This window comes from Plecotus auritus (genome assembly GCF_963455305.1).
Source record: "Plecotus auritus genome assembly, chromosome: 2".
Classification (NCBI taxonomy): Eukaryota; Metazoa; Chordata; class Mammalia; order Chiroptera; family Vespertilionidae; genus Plecotus; species Plecotus auritus.
This window is the reverse complement of record NC_137771.1, coordinates 91,648,498-91,670,210: the sequence shown is the minus strand read 5'-3', so window position 1 is coordinate 91,670,210 and position 21,713 is coordinate 91,648,498. Positions and strand designations below refer to the sequence as shown.

The following is a 21,713-nucleotide window of genomic DNA, read 5'->3' as shown; positions in this document are numbered from 1 at the left end:
CCGCTCCGCAGCCCTGCCCACTCCGGCTCCGAGTTCCCTTCATCACAGGTGGGCCGCGCGGCCGCGTCCACGGAGGCCCTGGGCACAGGGGTCCCGGGCTTGGGGAGGGGAGAGGAGGCTCACATCTAGGCTTTTTCCCTTGAGGAAGTAAGAGAGATTGGGCTGGTCGTTACTAGGAGGCGCCGAGAGCAGAGAACTAGAGGGCGCGGCCACGACCCTGTTCGCCTCTCCACCACCCGGGTCAGAGGGCGCCGCCTGGGAGGTGAGGCTGCCCTGGCATCCACCAGGGCGATATCCCTTTCATTCCGTACCCTTGATAATGAGGTGCGCTGGCGAGCCCGCGGTTCCCAGTGAGTCCTTCTTTTTGTTGCCGCCCGCCGCGGGAGCCTCACAACCCACAGCGGCCTCCGGGCCGCCGCCACTCATCCCGCCAGCTCCGCCCACTGCGGACGCGCTGCGCCTGCGCAAACTTGCTCTGCCCGCTTCCCAGGCGCGGGTGTGCCGTCATCAAAGCGCGCGGGCAGCGGAGTCTACCAGCCCTAGCTCCATTAAGGCCCAGCAGTGTGACTAGGGATGTGCCCTGGAAGAAGCCGATGCCGCCATGCTAGATTGGGGCAGTGCTGCCCGAATAGGAAGGCCTTAATTTGCTCAAATCACTTATCAGGCTCATTCGTGCCCACGTGAAGGAAAAAAAAAATTTTTTTTTCTTGTCTTGTATTTACAAAATTTCAACCAGCTGTTATATGGGCTAAGTTAAAATGCATGTAATTATTGAAGGGACGGGTTTTCTAGGCTGCTTTTAATTGTCCTAGTTATGAAGAGACATCAGTGGGGCTGCCCTGTAACTGCTGCCATTTGGTAAACTCCAAAACGTTCATCTTCTGGTCTCAGCAAGTCTTCACACCTGTTAAAGTACAAACACTGTGTAACTTTGTGGTGGCTTTTTCACCTCCTATTCATCCAGTGGTTCTTTATAAGACCCATCTATTACCAGGTGTACCAGTTAATAATGCGGATTTTTTTCACTAGATGAAGTTACACATGTGTTGATATATATGCGATTTGATATGTATGCTATTTTGTTGTATTGACAGCGAACTTCAAAACTTCGTATGTCAAATTTGCTGAAGGTGTTAACATCATAGTTGTTTTTACACTTAAAATGTCGAATTTTGTGCCCCCAAAAAAGAGCATTTGTGGGAAGTTTTAGTTCATTTTGTTCATTTTGAAGGAAAGTGCTGCTGAAAGTTATCGTATATTTCGGGAAGCTTATGGCAAACATGCTCCATCTCAAGATACTTGTGAACCCTGGTTTAAATGCTTTAAAAGTGATGATTTTGATGTGAAAGACAAAGAACGTCCAGGTCAACCGAAAAAGTTTGAAAACCAACAATTACAAGCATTATTGGATGAAGATTCATGTCAACCTCAAAAACAACTTGCAGAAAGATTAAACGTTGCTCAGCAAACAATTTCCGATCCTTTACAAGCAATGGGAAAGATTTTAAAGGAAGGTAAATGGATGCCACATCAACTGAATGAAAGACAAATAAAAAACCAAAAAGTCATCAGTAAAATGTTGCTTCAATGGCACGAAAGAAAGTCTTTTTTTGCATCGAATTGTGACAGTCGATGAAAAGTGGATTTATTTTGAGAATCACAAATGCACAGAATCATGGGTTGATCCAGGTCAATCATCAACATCGAATGCAAGGCCAAATCACTTCAGAAAGACAATGCTCTGCATCTGGTGGGATCAGGAAGGTGTGGTGTATTATGAGCTTCTAAAACCAGGTGAAATCATTACTACTGATTGGTACTGACAACAAATAATCACACTTTGATCGTGAAATGACCAGAATGTGCCAGAAGATACGGCAAAGTAATTTTGCTTCATGATAACGCACCATCACACACTTCAAAACCAGTTAAAGACACGTTAAAAGATATTGCCTGGGAAGTATTAAACCACCTGCCATATTCACCAGACCTTGCTCCTTCAGATTACCACTTGTTCTGATCGATGGCATGTGCACTTTCTGAGCAGCACTTCAAAACGTACGAAGAAGTGGAAAATTGGGTCTCTGAATGGTTTGCCTCAAAACAAGAAAAGTTCTGTTGGGATGGTATCCACAAATTAATTACCTGAAATATGGGGGAAATGTGTAGCTAGCGATGGACATTACTTTGAATAAAGCACTTTTGATGTTTCTCTTGAAATTATCGTGTTTTCTTTGATTACAAAATCTGCATTATTAACCGGTACACCTAGTAATCTCTCCTTTTCTCCCCCCTCTCTTTCTACACAAGATTCTCCCATTTAATGCTGAAGAAGGCATACAAACCAACATTTAGGGCCTAAATGATAGGATGGAGGAAGGCACAGCACACATGTGGAACGTCTGGGGGTGGAAGATGGCCAGAAAGAACTTCCCAGAGAAGGCACACATCTGTCATCAGACCCAAAATGAATAGATGTTAGCCAAGTTGGGTGGGGTAAAGGAACTTGGGGTTTTCTAGCACAGGAAATAATAAGCCCAAAGGCAAAAAAAAATTGATGAGTTAATAAATAAATGTAAATTTGGTTATTTGCAAGTTGTTGGGTCTCACTTTTAACTTTTCTAGTCTTACTTTCATTTCCCAGCTTTAGCATCAACCTCTAGAAAAAATAATTATTCTCCTAATAGCTAGGCACTTTCTTATTCATTTTCTTCTGCACCTGCAATCATACATTTCCTCTAAACTGGTCTTCTTAGTATCTTCGAACTAGTGAAAAACCTTAGAAAGCTTACTATATACAGTGAGGTTGAATGTTTCTCCCACATTAACTAGCTGTTAAAAATGCAGATTATGGGTTCTGCCTCCAAAAAATTTGTTTCAGTAGTTCTGGGTAGCTGCTACCTCCCCTTACCCAATTGCAGGTTGATTAGATAAAAGTGATCAAAGAACTCTGGGTACAGTAGTTAAGACTTTGGAACCAAACAGAATTGGGTTCCAATTCTGGCTCTGCCACTCACTTGCAATTCCTTTCCTGTAAAATAAAATGACATATCCATCTTTTAAGGTTTGCTGTGGTGATTTAAAGAAGATACTTGTAAGACAGTACAATGCCTGGCATATAGTATATGCTCAATAAATGTTATTACAATCTATCTCCTTTTATAATCTGCTCTCGTTCTTCCAATCTGCCTTCATCACCCACCACTGTAAAATATTGTACTTATTTAGCACTTTACAATTTATAAAATGCTGTCACTTATATATCATGTATCTTAAATCTCATTAGTCTAGTTGAAGTAGTTAATAAAATACACATTTTCTGATGAGTAAGCTGAGAATCAGAGAATATGGTAGAGTCTCTGAAGACAGCTGTGATGATTCCTTCCCTCACTGTACACACATGCAACATGCTGCTCCTCCCATCAGAATATGGAATTTGTTCCCCCTCCCCTTGAATTTGGACTGGTCTTGTGACTTGCTATGACCAAAAGAACATGGTGGAAAAAGTGGTGTGCCTTAACACAACTGGCAGTTTCTGCTTTTGCTCTCTTGTCAGGAAGTCCAGACTGTCCTGCTGTAGCGAGGCCATCATGTAGAGAAGCACTAGAAGTTGAGACACTGCCTGTAGAGAGACATTCTGTAGGCACCCTAGCTGTTAGCACCAAGACACCGCATGTGTGAAGGAGGCCTTCTTGGAGTTTCAGTCCAGCCATCAGCCAGCTGATGCAGACACATGAATTGCAATGAAGCCAGAAAACTGCCCAATCAATGCACAGTATTGTGAGAGAATATATTTGTTGTTTTAATCTACTAAGTTGTGTGTGTACCTATTTAAATTATGTCCCCCTCTCAAAGAAAGGATTTAAGTTGGCTTACAATGATCCCTATACTCCCACAAGATGGCACCATAGTTATCAAATAGCAGACCCATGGACAAAGCCCTGGTCTTTCAACTTTAAGGCTGGCACATTCCAATATAGCAAAGCTGATCAGCTAAGAGGTTTTTCTACTATACCATGACTATACCACACTTATTTCTGCCTCTCTATTTTTGGCGCCCCCCGCTTCCTGAAATGCTTTTTTTGTCCCCCCTTCTGCCTACTCAATTTACTAAAATTTCCGTAGGTTGTATAATAAAGAATTTGGCTGATCTTTGTCCCTGGCTCCTGGGAGATAACCTCTAAATCCTTAAAATTTCCCAAGTAGGAAAGAGAGGGAGGCTGAAGCCAATGATTCAATCATCCATGTCTGTGTACTGAAACCCTGATAAAAACCTCCTGGACACTGAAGCTGCAGTAAGCTTCTTGGTTGGTACTCATATATTGATATGCTGCCAGGTAAGGAGTACTGAGGACAAAAAAGCTTCGTGTTTGGGGCCCTCCCAGACCTCACCCTGTGCATCTAGTCATTTATCTGGTTCTGATTTGTATCCTTTACAATAAATCTGTAATCCTAAGTACATCACTTTCCCAAGTTCAATGAGTCAACCTAGTGACCAACTGAATCCAAGGGGAAGTGGGAACCCCCCAAATTTGTAGACAGTATGTCGGTAGCACAGGTGGCCTGGGAACCCCAGAGCTTGTGGAGGAGGATGGTGCCCTTCACCTGCCAGGTCTGAGTTAACTCCTAATCTGTGTCAGAATTATGTGGCAGTTGAACAAACACCAATATGGAACTTACAATCTGCCAAATACTGTTGTAAGTGCTGGCACACATTAATTTTTTAAATTCTTATGGCAGTCCTCTGAAGCAGGTACTATTGTTATCCTTGTCTCACAGGTGAGCAGGGCAGAGGCACAGAAAGGTTAAAGGACTGCCCAGCCTCGATCCCTGTGTATGTGTTTAAGTGTAGATGGTGGGTGAGGAGAAAATGAAGGAGATATGTAGGGAAGGAAAAACCATCTATACTAATAAAAGGGTAATATGCTAATTAGACTGGAGTGACCGGACATCTTCCAGATGTCCGAATTCCTTCCGGACAAAGCCACAGTGGCGAAGGCTGAGGCGGTTAGGGGTGATCAGGCCAGCATGGGAGCAAGCAGTTAGGGGTGATCAGGCCAGCATCGGGGAGCAAGCAGTTAGGGGTGAGATCAGGCTGGCACGGGGGAGCAAGAAGTTAGGGGGCGATCAGGCCAGCAGGGGAGGGCAGTTGGGGGCGATCAGGTTGGCAGGGGAGGGCAGTTAGGCGGCGATCAGGCAGGCAGGCAGGCGAGTTGTTAGGAGCCAGTGGTCCCGGATTGTGAGAGGGATGTCCGACTGCCAATTTTGGACATCCCCTGAGGAGTCCCAGATTGGAGAGGGTGCAGACCGGGCTGAGGGACACCCCCCCCGCCCCGTGCACAAATTTCATGCACCGGGCCTCTATTACTATATAACAGGCCATATGGGCTTTTCAATTTTTTCATCCAAACACAGTGAACATGTATTGAGCATTTTCTATGTGTCAAATGCAGTGCTAGAAGCTGAGATATAACAGTGAGCTTGACTGCTCATGCCTCTACTTCCTGGTGGACTGTACAGTCCACTGGAGGGGATAATATGAAATCACTCACTACACAATTACTTTTCTGCAATTCTGTTGCTGATAGCCTTTAGATACATGTTTTAGCCGTTTGCATTGCTCTGTACACTACTGGGTTGTGTTGTTTTCTGGGGTGATCAGGTCCAGTATATGCCTCTATTTCGTTCCCTCCCTTCCCAGAAATCTTTCAACTGTAGCTCAGATAGCGAGGAGAGTCAGAGAAGGGCCACTTTGGCAGCACTGTTCTGCTTGCACCTTAGGGTGGGGGCAGCTCTGAGTGTGTCCTTGGCTTCCGGGGATAAAAAGGTCTTGTATGTCATCTTTTATTGTTTCTGGATTGATGAGACTTTTTTGCATTTTTTAAATAAAACTTTGAGATCACACATTTGTATACAGAGAGATTTCTTATACATTTTGCCTAGTTTCCCTCCAATTGTAACATTTTGAAAATGTCAATATGACAACCAGGATATTGATACTGATACAATCTGCCAATCTTATTCAGATTTTCGGTTTTACTTGTGTTCATTTGTGTGTGTATTTAGTGCCGAACAATGTAATCACACATGTAGGTTTATGTGTTCATCATCACAGTCAAGATATTTAACAGTTTCAAGGATCCCCCATAGTGCCTTTTTGTAACTACACCTACCTTCCTCTCTGCCCCCTCCCAACCTCTGGCAACCTATATTGTATCCTCCATTTCCAAAATTTTGTCATTTCAAAGATATTACATAAGTGTAATCACACACTAAATACTTGTATGGTTTTAAGATTCGCTGTACTCATCTTCATAGCACTCTATACAACATCATTTTATAGAGATTCTCAATACCAGATCCTTTAAACCATGAAATTGTAAAGGGATATTTTAAAATTATTATACTTGTGAGAATTAAGACACCTAAGTCATGGAGATAATGTGAATTTAGTAGAAGTTCTGATTTCAGGGTTAAATTATTTGCTAATTCTCTATTGAATCTTATGAAAATTAGAAAATAAAAATGAGTATTCAATTACATGCATATTAAGAACTAAATTTGAATTCATTATAGTATAAGCCCATCAAGGATAAGTATAATTGAGGGAGGGGACTCCTAAATTTATTTATTTTATTAAATGAATTTCATGAGATTTTTTCCTAGAACATTTTCTGTATTACTGTTTATCCTTTTTTGTAACATATTTTTGAAGTGGGTTAAAAATTATAAATGGAAGAAACTGATGAAAGCGAAAGGAGGGGGAAGATTAGAAGGTCTCTGGGGGTAAAACAGTCAATATTACTGCATATTAATCCCATGAAGTTTTGGAAATGCACCTGGCACTCTAGGCCTGAGAGGTTGTTTGGTGTGCAGTGGAGGCTGTGCATCTCATCAGTGATTTTCTAGGCCAAAGCAACTTTAAAGTCCTGTGCAAAACCTTCCTGCACTGAATTCTGCTGGTCCTCCTAGAGATGCTTCAGGTGCAGCTACATCACTTGGAGAACAGGTGGTGTTTTACTGAGAGAGCTACCGTGGAGACAAACTGCTCCGTGACAGGGCCAACCAACAGAATGCAGAGTGCTCCACCACACTGGTCATTCCTTCAGAAAATTTGACTCTACTGTGCAAAACAACAAAAACATGAGTTCTTTGATGAATGGCACCTAAGATTCAGACAGATGTAGTACAGCAGTTCTCATGGTGTGGTCTCTGCATCATATCTCTAGAATCAGAAACTCAAACTGGGCCCAGCAACCTGTGTTCTGAGAATCTCCGTGCATGATTACCGTGCATGCTAATGTCTGAGAAGTGCTGCATTCGTTAGTGCAATGCCTGTTACCTATTCCCCAAACTTCTGACAATGATAGTTAACTCCAGAGTTCTTTCATCCAAGCAACAGGGCATGTGTCAAATGCTGAAAACAGGCACGAACTGCAAGGCTGGTGAAGCCAACCAGAGGGTTAAAAACCTCTAAGGCCCATTAAAATAAGGATGAAGGTGTGTGTGTTTGTGTATATTTTGCAGGTCAGGAAAATGGGGCAGTGGAGGAAGGATAACTCATATTACCCGAAGACGCTAGTTCATGGACTGCACCAAAGAAACTTTGGAATTTGTAATCAAATGGCTGGAAGTTTGTGGTATTGGTCAAAGCAAGCCCGTGGCCTTATTGTTTAAAGCTATGTCTTGTCCAATTAGTTGTGTGGCTACTTTATTTCAAGCTTAACTTGGACAGACAGGCCTGCCAGGCACAAATTTCTCATATGATGTTAGAGAGGACAAAAATTATCCACTGCAAGACTTCGAGGACAGATGACACCCAGCAGGAATGGAAAGCCAAATCTGCAGAATCCATAATACAATTGGCTAGCCCTAGGGGCCTAGCCTCTTTGAAGCGGAAGCAACAGCATGAATAAGCCATCAAATCAACTCACCAAGCTGGAAAAGATGCAAAGCTTTTATTCTCCCCACAAAGAAATGAAAGTTTAAAAGATTAAAACATTCCTAAAAGAATTGTGCTAATAGGGACAGATATCCTTGAGACACAATAGCAAAAATTGCCAACATCTCAAAATCTCCTGACTTCCTGTCTACCTTTTTTTTTTTTTTTTTTTTTTTTTGCCTCAGAAGTGAAAGATGAGTTTCACTAGATTAGGTAGCAGTTGGAATGAGTTTTATTCACCAGCAGTATGGGGAATAAAGGCAGAGCCTGCAGGAATGTGGACTCCAGCAACAAGTAATCATTATTGCAAAATCAAATTCCCCATCTCATCTCTGATATGCCCGTATGTAATCCTAGAGCTGGCCTTCACAGTGTTATAAATCCAGCATACAAGGCATGGAGCAGTGGGATATAGAGCCCCTCGTGTATCTAAAAGCTCTGCCCAGGCAAGAGATATATGATGGCAACTTTCTCCCCATTGCTTTTGCAATAAAATTCACCTAGAGCTCCAGGAAGAGTTGGGAATGTAATTCAGCTCCCATAAATCAAGACTAAAATTAAGATGGCCAGATATGTAGCAGCCTGCTCAGGTGTATGGAGAATTTGAAATTTAGTGGCCTGGTAATGGAGCAGATTATCTAATTAGGGAGAGAAAGAAGAAATACTGCTCTCTGGGGTAAAAAGCTAAATGCTTTAATCCATTAAACCACCACATCTCTGCCAAAGCTAGATTAATATTAAAGTTCATGTAACATCTAATTTTTTTCAAAGAAATAAAGTAAAATGTTAGCAAAAATACATAAATGAAAAAGCTGTACTTAACAATAACTCTAATTTGGCTACTTACCACTTATACCAGCCGTGGGCAAACTACGGCCCGCGGGCCGGATCTGGCCCGTTCGGCTGTTCTATCTGGCCCGCGGAGCCGAAAGAGCGGAGGGTTCTCTTGCTCTCCCCTCCGCTTCTTTACTTTGAATTTATATTAGTTCACACAAACACTCCATCCATGCTTTTGTTCCGGCCCTCCGGTCCAGTTTAAGAACCCATTGTGGCCCTCAAGTCAAAAAGTTTGCCCACCCCTGACTTATACAATTTTAACACAATTTACAATTCTAAATTGACTACTTGTCAATAAAGAAATTACCTGTGTAATTAACCTTTGGTGTGATGTACATGTACATATGTACCTGACTATAAGAGTTTTATTCTTTCCTAACAACACACCTTGAAGCTATTCTGGAAGGATTTTTCAGCAGGGCTCTCGATGATGTGCTAGCCATGGTGTTCTTCCAACTTACTCCGTTACTACTTCCCTGCAGGAGACCTAACATGCCTCTTTACTAGCTTCAGGTATGACTGGGTGGAGCCAATGGAGGACCTATATTTAACAGGAAGTAAAAGTGAGAATGTTACATGACTGTTAAAAATCTCAGTGCAATGGCCTTAGGGCTGAATCTGCATAGAGATAGAACAGTTTAAACTGGGAAATCAGGTCATGTGGGGATGATTATGTCATTCTTGAAGTTATGTCACTGTGGCAGCAGCTACTTGAGATTTACAAGCACAGAATTACACAAAATACTTCCTGACATCTTAGATGCTTTGGGCATAACTGTGCCTAAAGACAAATGGCCTTTTGATATTGCCTGCAGTTCTATTATTTCTATTTGTTTTACAACCAGGATTTAAGTAAGAAAAATTATGATCTTTTCTTATTTGGGATCTTTTGTCTGTTCTTGAAAGTTGCATGTGGTAGAGGGAGGTAAGGCCAAGTGTCTAGTCAGGGCAGTCAAATCAACTCCAGGGCATAACATGGTGACAGATTATGAGCTCTAACTCTGAAATTGCACGATTCTCATTCACTCGAGCCATGGCCTAATTGAGATGTTAGTTAGCATGTGGGTTAGTCCCCCCTCCCTCCACCCGATTTCCTAAATTAACATGAGATAATAAGATGGTTGTCTAGTGTCTGGTATAGAGCCCATAACATAGAACACTCAGTAAATGGCACCTGGTTATATTTATTTACTTTCAAAGAATGTTGAGTGGCTGATAATCTTGCAAAGAATGCTTCACATTTCAGAAATCTGTTCACAGACCACTGGATTGTGAACTCTCTGAAGGCAAAGATGTAATAGTGTTATTCCCAGGGCCTAGCACAGTGTCTGATACATAGTAGGTACTAAATAAATATTTGAGGTATTACTGAATGACAAGTGCCGCAGGCTTTTGGGAATTATAGAAAGAAAATGCTTAGAAAAGGGCATCTACTTTGTAGAAGGAATAACATGGACAAAGATGGCCCCACTTTGTTTCAGAGGAGTGTCATTGATATTTTAGAAAAGACGAAAAATAGTATGATCCATTTTCAACAGCTTGAAGGACGTGAGGACCAGAGGCTTTAAAACTGGTAAGCAAATTGACAAATTAATGCTTTAGCAAAATTGGCAAGATACTCGGCCAAGTTGTCTTATCTCAGATAGGCTTACACTGAGCAGGTGCCTCAGGGATGATAGATAGGTGGGGGAAAAACTAAAGAATTAGTTTAAGAATTTAACCTTAAAAAATCGATCTTTTATTGATCACTTTCTGTGTGCTAGGCATTGCGCTAGGTAATGCTTACACTGCCATTGCAAATTAAAAAACCATAAAATCAGTCATCTTTATTTCTTTTTTTTTTTTAAATATATATTTTATTGATTTTTTACAGAGAGGAAGGAATAAGGATAGAGAGTCAGAAACATCGATGAGAGAGAAACATCGATCAGCTGCCTCTTGCACACCTCCTACTGGGGATGTGCCCGCAACCAAGTTACGTGCCCTTGACCGGAATCGAACCTGGGACCCTTCAGTCCACAGGCTGACGCTCTATCCACTGAGCCAAACCGGTTTTGGCAGTCATCTTTATTTCTTTTTCTTAAGAGGAATTTCATGTGCACTGACTTATCCAACATCTCATAATACTTGGTGAGGTTGAGGTATTTGACTCCACTCCTTTTTAAAAACACTGCTTTTGTGCTATAATTCACATATTATAAACATTTACCCATTTAAAGTGTACAAGTCAGTAGGTTTTAGTACAGAGTTGTGTAACCATCTCATTTATTCTTGAAGATACACACACACACATTTTATTCAATGTCTAGGCAGCTTTTTTCTAAAGTTGGTTAAAAACTACTTTCACAAATGGATTAAGCATAACTTTACTGGTACACCAATAAAGTGGATTACAGGTTAAGTTTGAGCCAGACACTTGTCTGAATCCCAGCCCCTTGATACTGGTTGTGTGACCTTAGGCAATTTTCATTATCTGGAAAAGGGGATAAAACTAGTGAATTCACTTAAAATGCTGCCTGATACATACTACATGCCAATAAGTTAGCTATTATTGTTGTTATTAAAAGTGCACATTAACAGATATTCCTGGTAACTGAATATTGTGGGATCCTGAAATAACTTCTGAATCATGAAAATTGTAGTCAGTGAAAAGTATTTATTTTATTGTATTCTAATTCTTTGCAAATTAATAATCCATGGAATGTTAACAATGTGCTAATAAAAATTATTTTACAAGTTGATTATTTGGCATTCAGAGGCATTTTCCCCAACACTATTTACTGGGACAGAGCCAGCTAGCTGCCTACTCAGTGTCCCTTTTTTCCTTCTTCCTTATTGGCAGGGCATAGGCTTGATCTGGATGGCCATGTTGGGGGTAAAGGACTCTATTTCTAGACTCTGTCCCAGCAGGATGCCAGAGATATAGATATTGCTGAATAGGACTTCTAGGACTTAGTTGCGAAAGGAGTCTTTTTGTCCTTCTTCTCTTCCTCTTTCTCTGGGTCTTGATTATGAACTTGTCTGGAGCTCTGATAGCCATCTTGGACCATAAGTTAAACTTGAGAAAAAACACTACTTGTTCAGTATGAAGAAAGATGGGAACTGGGGGTGGAATGCCAACTATGGACTGTCTTATGCTCACTTACATGAGAGAAAAACAACCTGCTTTAAAGTCATCTGGTTTTTGTGCTCTACACAGCTGTCTCTAATTTCAATTCACACTTTCACTTTTCTTGGTCAGCTCAAAATGGACTTTAAAGAATACTACATTCTTTCAACAAGCCCGCATTGAGCATCTGCTGTTGTGTGTAGTCACTGTTTTGAGGGCTGGATATGCAAAGAAAAAAGGAATCTCTGCTTTCAGGGAATTAACAGTTTGGTGGAAGAGACATATAAGAAAAAAGAGTACAATGCCATTGGTGCCAGAAACAAGGGCAGGCAGAGATGGGTAGATGGGTCTTAATAGACTTGACTTTCAGGAAAACATGAGCAAGCTGAATATTGATGAGGCCTTCAAGTGAAAAGCAAAGGGCATTTCAGGCGGAGAGGTACATGACAGAAATGACCATGATGCACAGCAGCATTTCTATGAGAAATGAATTGTTTCGATTTAGACACTGAGAGCAATATCTAACCTTTGCAGGAGCCAGGCCTTCATATTTATACCATCGCCTCATTCAGTAAGATCTAAGTTGCTCGCAGCCTTGGGCAAACTACGGCCCGCGGGCCGGATCAGGCCCGTTCGGCTGTTCTATCCGGCCCGCGGAGCCGAAAGAGCGGAGGGTTCTCTTGCTCTCCCCTCCGCTCCTTTACTTTGAATTTATATTTAGTTCACACAAACACTCCATCCATGCTTTTGTTCCGGCCCTCCGGTCCAGTTTAAGAACCCACTGTGGCCCTTGAGTCAAAAAGTTTGCCCACCCCTACGCTAGAGGGAAGTCTTGGCCCATAGTAACACTGGGTAATATCTGTTGAAACAATGCTGTGCACTTCAATAAAGAACCGGTTAACAGATTAAGGATTCAGAGGGTTAAGACTCACAAGGTAGAAGCGGGAAGAAGGGACAGTTGGCAAAGAAATGAGGTGTCCTTCTACCCTTTCCTCACAGCAGACCTAAACTGAAGAAAAAAAAACATGAAATGGTTGGGATGGGAAGGCTGGGTAGCCCATCTCTTGTCTACCCTGTCTGTCCTGCTGACCTGCAGTCCAGCGGGGGAAGAGCAGTGTGAGGACAGGAATAATTCGTAGCAGTGAGGCATAATGTGAATGCTGTCTATTTCCTATCCTGCTCTTTCTACCTGACCTTTGATTCATATACTAGTACTTAGATTCAGCATCAAAACCAAAATATTAACTAGCATTAAACATTCAAGTGCTAGAAGACTCGATTTTTCTTCTTATTTGGAAATATAAGTTCTTTAATTCTCAATAAATGATTACTTATTTAGTCAGCCAGTAAGAGTTACACATTGTATAGATTTGTTAAATAAAGTGTCTCTTTGTTCTTTACATATTGCTTCAACAGCAGCCTTTCTGTGTAGTAGTTATCTAGCCCCAAATTAGTGGGATAGCAGGAATTTCCCATCTCTTTTTATCTACTGCATATTCCACTAAGCTCAACAACAACAAAAGAACCATTAACTCAAGAGAATGAATCTTATTCTAGTTCCCTCCAGGGCAGTTCAGTAGTTAGTTTCACTTCAATGAATAATGACTACAGAAAAGAAAGAAAGAAACAAAAAAAGACTTTTTCAACCACATTTACTGGTTCGCATAAATATTTGAAAACAAACACATCTGTCTTCCCTTTCTCTATCCTTGGCACAATTTATTATAGATCTTAATAAACAAACAACGGTAAATATTCATAAGGGGAAAATGCATTTTAAAATATGATAAGTCAATAAATAGCCAAATAGGTCAATCATTAAAAGGACTAATGTTTTTTAAAATTAAGCCACTGATTTACAACTTTTATTAAAATAAATTTCATCTATAAAAACAAGTTGATTTATAACTTGATCTTAACTCAAGTTTTGATAGCAGTTGAATTTTTACATTAAAAAATTGCAAAATTTAAACTAAAGAAAAAAATAAAACATTCAGACATGCTTATATTTTAAAAATTTTATCAACTTCAGCAAATAAAAAATGACTGCATATCAATTTACATTAGCCCTCTGGTCCAGAATACACTTTCCATTTAAAATATTTTTAATATCTCTTCTGCACAGCACATGGGTAGCTTCTAGTGGGAATTTGTATACAGTCTGTTCTTGATGAAGACAACACTAGACAGATGTTGCCTGATGCCTGGATAATGCTGAATGTGACAAAACCAGCGAGACACATTAAGATATTTCTCCTTTTCTTGAACTGTCAGGTCAACCTAAGTAGAGATTAAAAACACACATACAACACAGGCATTACATAAGCACAACTATTAATATCATCTGAGTAGGAGATAGAAACTTGGGGGGGAACTCAGTTCTCAAACCAACGTGTTCAGATAGGAGTGAAAAATTTTAGCCACTTAGAACTATCCTTTCGTTTAATGCTTTTATGTTCAATTCAAAACCAGATATGCTTTCTAAGAGATCTCCAGTTTTCAACAAATGCCAATTTTACATTAACTCAGGATCTGGAAGCCCAAAGAGTTTTTTTTCTTTTTTTTTTTTTACTTTATTAGAAAGGAAAACAGGAGAAAAAAAGAGAATAGTTTCCAAGAGACTAAGATATGGTTCTTTCTCTAATATTTTTCAGCGCACCTCAAAAAAAAAAAAAAAAGAAAGGTTTATTGGCATCTAACAACTTAACAAGGGAACTAAGTAAACTCATTAGATAGATAGATAGATAGACAGATAGCTGGCTATAGATGGTTGGTGTATACATATGTGGACTACTGGTTCTTTTTACTGAACTCTGGGGGAAAAAATTCACTAAAGAAGACAATGACCCATTTAATTTTAAGATTTTAAGTGATCACTGCTTACTACAGAGAAGGAAGAGCTATTTCCAGTGGCAAGTGCCTCAGATGGACAACAGACCTTCTAAACTGTGTTTGCAATAAAGCTGAACGCTATCTTCAGTGGATGTAAACAACAGTTCACTGAATTTACTATCAAGCTATAAGCATGCCCAGAGATTTGGCTGGAGAAAGATGTAATAATAATGACTCATGACAATCATTTCACTGGGCTCAAAATCCAAAGTAGGGGACTTACAGACTTTTCTCTAAGACAAATCTTAGTTTGGAATCATGAAGAGTTGTCAGTCAGGTAAAGAGAAAGACAATAGGGCAATAACTCACAGCCATGACCCATATAAAAGTAGTGCAGTTGCATCTGCTGTTGTTAATTCAGCATTCGGTTAACAGATATTGTACGACTCCGTAAAACTGACATGCATGCTTAAACAAAGAAAAACACCTTAGTCACCCTTCTGTGGTTCAACCCCATTAGCAATCTGTTTGTTGGAAGGTACTTTAAGTGAGATGGACATCCTATGTCTGCTCAGAATTTAGCATATACATACTTGTGCTTACAGGAAAATATTCTGTTAAGTTACTGGGTCAAAATAACTGAAGGATAAATCACTCTAGTATGCAATCATTAATACAGAATACAAAGTAATATTATCAATAAAAGGACATACACACAGTATTTTCTCAATAAGTGTTTTAGTGAAATCCTATTTCCAATTTATGTTTACTACAAGGCAATTTAATAAGAAAAATTGATGCAAGTTATCCTGCCTTCCTTTTTGCCATTATGACATCAGGATACTATAGTAACATTATCTTTGGTGGTCTCAACTATCTCTGTTGGCCCAGTTTACTTAAATTATTAGCAGTGAGAGTCTCACTGCTTCTGTTACATAAGAATTTAAGTTTGGGTTTAAGTCCCACATACAAGCAGCTATAGCAAATTATAAAAATACTAGAGGCCCAATGCATGAAATTCGTGCACTGGGTGGGTCCCTCAGCCCAGCCTGTGCCCTCTCGCAGTCCGGAAGCCCTAGGGAGATGTCTGACTGCCGGCTTCCCGCCACCATTGCTGCACTTGCCAGCCATGAGCCTGGCTTTTTGCTGAGCGGCACTCCCACTGTGGGAGTGCACTGACCACCAGGGAGCAGCTCCTGCGTTGAGCGTCTGCCCCCTGGTGGTCAGTGTGCGTTATAGGGACCAGTCGTTCTGCCATTCGGTCAATTTGCATATTAGCCTCTTATTATATAGGATACTCATCTTGTTTCAGAGGGTGTAAGGTTGCATCTAGTTATCAGACATATGCTACTATAACTGTTTCACCTACAATTTAGTTAATCCATGGCACAGAGATAAAAAAAATTAACACATTTGTCAAAAAAATTTGTCAAGAATGTCTTTTTTATGCTAAAGGTACTTTTTGTTAAACGAAATGTCATGGTTTCACATGTAGGAATTATGTTATTCTTGTCTGGTGTGCTGTGCACAGGAGGTGCTTAAACACACATTGTGGATATCTATATTTCAAAAGGTAAAACATTTTATAAAAGAACTTTTTGGTTCTTTTTCTAACTTTTTATCATATGTGAACTTCACCACTGATTTAGAAAGAAAATATAAGATTTTTTTTAGAAGCTCAATCACTCGTAAACATAGCTGCAAATCTAATAGGAAACAGGGGTGAGTTCTCTTAAATAAATAAATAAAATTCAAAATCAACTCCAGCAAACCTCTTTACTGATAGTTAAAGTAAACAGTAAAACAAATTTTACTCCGGGTTGGTTTCATAATCATTCAAATCTGACCACTTTCTTGCAATTTAGTCTCTCCAAAACTCTTTCTTTTAAAAAGTCTCCACTCAGCCATTTTGTGAGATGTTAATTTTCAGAATGAATCAAACTGCACTAAGAAAAAAGCAATTCCAAACAATTAAGTAAAACTGCTTGTTGATCTATATTCAAGTTGCTCATGCAGACTTTGAAACAGTAAAGAGGGCAATGTATTTTCACTATTTACATTTCAGAACAGCAGTGTCTGCTCTCAGAGGACTAGCATATGCTGCTACCAGGCTCATTATTTAAAGCTATAACACAGCAAAATCAATATTCTTCAACTTAAAACTTCAATATTTAGAGTCTCTAGTGTAAGGATTATAACAGACCCACAGTATAAAATTGTTTTTATTCCAAGACCTTAAACTTAGTCTAACATTTTATTCTAATGATTTTAAACCAGATGATCTATTTTAGAGAATGCAAATGTGTTCATTTTCCCTCAGAAAACTTTGCTAGAAATAGAGTTTTCCTAAAATGATCAAGTCACTAACCTCCTTTTGGTGTAAACTTTGGAGCTTGTCCCTTGAGTCTGAGAAAATTATGACTGATCTCAATGTGCTACCTTTGCTACTTTTTCAGTGGACTATCTACTTTTGAACTTACTGTAAATAAACAGATTCTCTGCATGAAACTGTTTCCTTAGAACATTTTGGATGGGATCCCCATCAACTATTTTACTTATAACACTGGTTTTCCCTCATCCCTTCCTAGTGGACTAGTTTGGGTCCCCAACCGCACTTTGTACAACAGGAAACACAATGCAATTATTCTAGTTACTACTTTCCTGCATCTTATTGGTCTACATGCCAGTGTGTCTACAGTGATGCTTGGCTCTCCCTTCTCAGCCATTCCTTTTTTATTTCTATTGGCACTCTATAACTAGTTTGAACTTTAAAGCCAAACAGATAATATTCTTTAGTCATTAATTTTCCATGAAGACATGTGAGAAACACTTGAACGAACCCATTCCACATCAGGGAGAAATGCTGGTTTGCTACCTTTCCAACTGGCACCCTGCTGCCTTTGAGACATGCTTTATGGCCAGCAGTCCTGAACTGCTCTGCAGCTATTTCATTTACTTTTCCTTTCTTTCTAAAAGAACAGCATATCTCCATCGGTGTTCCGAACTTCAAAACAAATGGATTTTAGTAGATAATAATCTTATACTCAAGCAGCACATAATGTTACAAAGGATTATAATAATCTTGAGAAACAGTCTGCTCCTAGGGACTGCTATCTACTAGTGAAATCAGTTTAAGAAAGCAATGAGTCACTGGTGTGATAATAAACAGCCACACTAACTGGCAGTTTAACAAAGGAAGAACAACGTATTATTCCTCAAAGGGAATTTAGATAGATCGGATCTTAGAATTAGAGTAAGTCGGCCACAACTAAAATTGGGCTCACAGTGAAACAAAATACAGTAAGATTATTTGAAGACTTGAAGGTTTCCTGACTGCTGTTTTGTACACAGCACTGATTATATTTTAAGTATTTAATAACATGAACAAACAAATGAAAGAGCGAGGGCAAAACTAAGTATACTGCTAAAACAGAGCACGGGAAACTGTCTGATGAATTTGAGCAGGTAGACAATCTGAATTTTACATCTACTCTGCCAGAATTTAATATCTAGTAATCATTTTTTTCCTCATCTGGGTATATTTACACCTAACTCAACAGGATGTCAGTTAACACCACAGTGCAATTCTGTCACAGAACAGGTTTTAGTCTGCGAGGCCTGTTCCTTGAGAAAGTATTTATTTCTCCCATGTACTTTGTCTGTACTTGGACCAGGGTGGAGAGATGGTTTGGTTATGAACTCATTTTATGAACACAAAAGGATGGTTAACTTATATATTATTCCACTCAATTATGTTTTTAAAAAGATAAGCATAATATCCTTAATTGTAATATGCTAGTCACTACATATAAAGAGGATATACATTTCAAATAGGAACTATAAATAGGTCCAGATCATTAAGTATTGTCAATGTAATCCTAGTTTTAACATGCAGCATTGAATGAAACACTACTCTGCTTGAAAACCAAATGCTCTGGAAGGCACCTAGATCCATAAATAAATAATTCTACAGCTGGTGCTATGAATATTTTGCATTATGGAATTATGACCTTGTTCACTCTGCTGGCAAAGAAATTCCACACAAGCTCTCTCCTTCTCAGAGTATTCCTTTCCCTATTGCATGACCTGCGTAAGCCAGAGGAGAGAAAAATGTAAATATACACTTGGTTTGCAAGAGTTATAATTCATTATCTTTTTTTTTTTTTTAAATTACATGGTTTAAGAAACACTGTCCTTAACAAAAGCTTGATGCTAACAAAGCCAGACCTCACAAGTGTCCTGACAGGCCTTTGTTAACCTGCTGAGAAGTATCACATAGGATTAGAGATGGCACCTCTCTAATATTAACTTTAAAATTAAGTAATGCCACATTTAAATATGTATTTAAAATGACAGTATGTTGTTATTGTTTTATATAAATCGTTCTTATTCCTTTCTATAAAGTAGCTTTGCTCACAGCAGCACAGTCTAATTCAAATCAAGTTTTGGACTTCCCTAGGTTGAAAGACTCCTGGGTTTGCACCAGGAGATAGATACCTTAATAACAAGCTCTCTTTACCTGGAGGCTTTTTACACTTCAAAATGAGATAAAAACAAAACAAAACAAAACTACTAACATATTTTGAATCAGAATGGAATAGAAAGGGGCTGGTATGATCACAGTATTTTATCTCTACTTAAACTGCCTTCACATTTAAATACTTTAGATTTAATTATATTGAAGTATACAATTAAAGCTTATACTTTCACTACAAAGTTATGCAACCTAAATCAGGAAATATAAAGAGATTGCTAAATACTGCTAATCTCAACTAGCATTTAGCTACACAAGGCATTGTGCTAAGAGCTGAAGATGTCAAAGGGAAATATGACACAATTCTCTTCAATCTCATTTTGCTTTAAAATGAATCTTACTCCTTTTAGGTATGGGGAATATTCAATCCACTTTATTCCTGTTGTACCAGTATAATTACTAATAGCCCCAAAGTCACTGACAAAAGTGTTGGTTTGAATAATAAATCATATGGTCATCCTACTTACAAGCAATATTTAGTCAAACTTATCGTAAGCTTTCTAAAACAATATATATTTCCTCAGAGAGCCAAAGCTATCCAAAGTCAACATATTTTTCTGATAATTTCAAGATTCTACATTCTACTTTTCTCTAAATGTCTCTTTAATTGGTCACTTAATATTCTGATCAGAAATTAGCACTAGATTCCATTTTCTCTTATTCACTAACTAGAGGCCCGGTGCACGAAATTTGTGCATGGGGGAGGGGGGTGTCGCTCAGCCCAGCCTGCACCCTCTCCAATCTGGGACATCCCTCTCACAATCCAGGACTGCTGGCTCCCAACTGCTCACCTGCCTGCCTTCCTGATTGCCCCTAACCGCTTCTGCCTGCCAGCCTGATCACCCCCTAACCACTCCCTTGACAGTCTGATTGATGCCTAACTGCTCCCCTGCAGGCCTGGTCACCCCTAACTGCCCTCCCCTGCCAGCCTGTTTTCCCCTAACTGCCCTCCCCTGCAGGCCTGGTCACCCCTAACTGCCCTCCCCTGCAGGCCTGTTTTCTGTTTTCCCCTAACTGCCCTCCCCGGCAGGCCTGGTCCCTCCCAACTGCCCTCCCCTGCTGGCCATCTTGTGGCGGCCATCTTATGTCCACATGGGGGCAGGATCTTTGACCACATGGGGGCAGCCATCTTGTGTGTTGGAGTGGTGGTCAATCTGCATATTACTCTTTTATTAGATAGGATAGAGGCCTGGTGCATGGGTGGGGGCCAGCTGGTTTGCCCTGAAGGGTGTCCCCGATCAGGGTGGGGGTTCCCTTGGGGCGTGGGGTGGCCTGGGCGAGGGGCCTGTGGTGGTTTGCAGGCCGGCCATGCCCCCTGGCGACCCAAGCAGAGGCCCTGGTATCTGGGGTTTATTTATCTTCTACAATTGAAACTTTGTAGCCTGGAGCGGAGCCAAGCCTTCTGCTTGCTCGGTGGCAGCAGCCATTTCTATTGGGATTTATGTATCTTCTATAATTGAAACTTTGTAGCCTTAAGCAGAGGCCTGGGCCGGCCAGGGTGTGCGAAAAGCTTGGCTTCCTCCATCACTGGGGGCAACCCTAGCCTCCTGCTCTTTCCAGCTCCGTGGCTGCCGCCATTTCTGTTTGGGTTTATGTATCTTCTATCATTGAAACTTTGTAGCCTTGAGTGGAGGCCTAGGCTGGCAAGGGCAGGCGGAAAGCTTGGCTTCCTCCATTGCCAGGGAAACCCAAGCCTCCCTCCTGCTCTCTGTGGCCGTAGCCATCTTGGTTGGGTTTATTTGCATATTCACTCCCGATTAGCTGGTGGGCGTGGCTTGTGGGCATAGTGGAGTGATGGTTAATTTGCATATTACTCTTTTATTAGATAGGATTGTTTTCAAGTAAAAAAGTCTTGCCCAGCTGGTGTGACTCAGTAGTTGGGCATCAACCCATGCACCAAGAGGTCATTGGTTCAATTCTTAGGGCACAAGCCCAGTTGTGGGCTCAATACCCAGTAAGAGAACCTGAATATGCTTTAGGAGCCCAAGAAGACTTCATCAGGAAATTAGTGCTAGAACTGAGTGATTCTTGATGAAATACAAATCATTGTGGGAGGAAGATAAAGGCTAGGCCAAGTAGCAAAAGAGAGGAGCAGTGCAAGGACACTGAGCAGAAAGAGCAAAGACTGAGGAGACTCCAGGGAGTACATTATGGCTCAGAGAGGCATGTGAGGAGAATGATGACAATGACGTTAGCAAGGAAGGCAGGGCCACATGAAGAAGGGTCTCCTGTCCTAGGGAGTGAAAGAAAGAAAAAGGGCCCTAGCCGGTTTGGCTCAGTGGATAGAGCATCAGCCTGCGGACTGAAAGGTCCCAGGTTCGATTCTGGTCAAGGGCACATGCCTGGGTTGTGGGCTTGATCCCCAGTAGGGGGCATGCAGGCGGCAGCCGATCAATGATTCTCTCTCATCATTGATGTTTCTATCTCTCTCTCCCTCTCCCTTCCTCTCTGAAATCAAT

General features: G+C 40.5%; 2 protein-coding genes across 3 annotated transcripts in view; both read right to left on the bottom strand.

Moving 5' to 3' along the window:
- The window catches only part of BLOC1S5 (biogenesis of lysosomal organelles complex 1 subunit 5), a 57,098-nt gene extending 56,653 nt beyond the window's left edge, over positions 1 to 445 (bottom strand). Inside the window, exon 1 of one of the 2 annotated variants that reach the window (XM_080655279.1) lies at positions 312 to 445. In XM_080655279.1, coding sequence (XP_080511405.1) covers positions 312 to 426 — 115 coding nt within the window. In that variant the 5' untranslated portion in view covers positions 427 to 445. The remainder of the gene's footprint in view (positions 1 to 311) is intronic. The other variant, XM_080655280.1, reaches the window with a different exon arrangement.
- Positions 446 to 10,625: 10,180 nt separating this feature from the next.
- The window catches only part of EEF1E1 (eukaryotic translation elongation factor 1 epsilon 1), a 30,710-nt gene continuing 19,622 nt past the window's right edge, over positions 10,626 to 21,713 (bottom strand). The window contains exon 4 of the mRNA XM_080655274.1: positions 10,626 to 14,168. Coding sequence (XP_080511400.1) covers positions 14,028 to 14,168 — 141 coding nt within the window. The 3' untranslated portion in view covers positions 10,626 to 14,027. The remainder of the gene's footprint in view (positions 14,169 to 21,713) is intronic.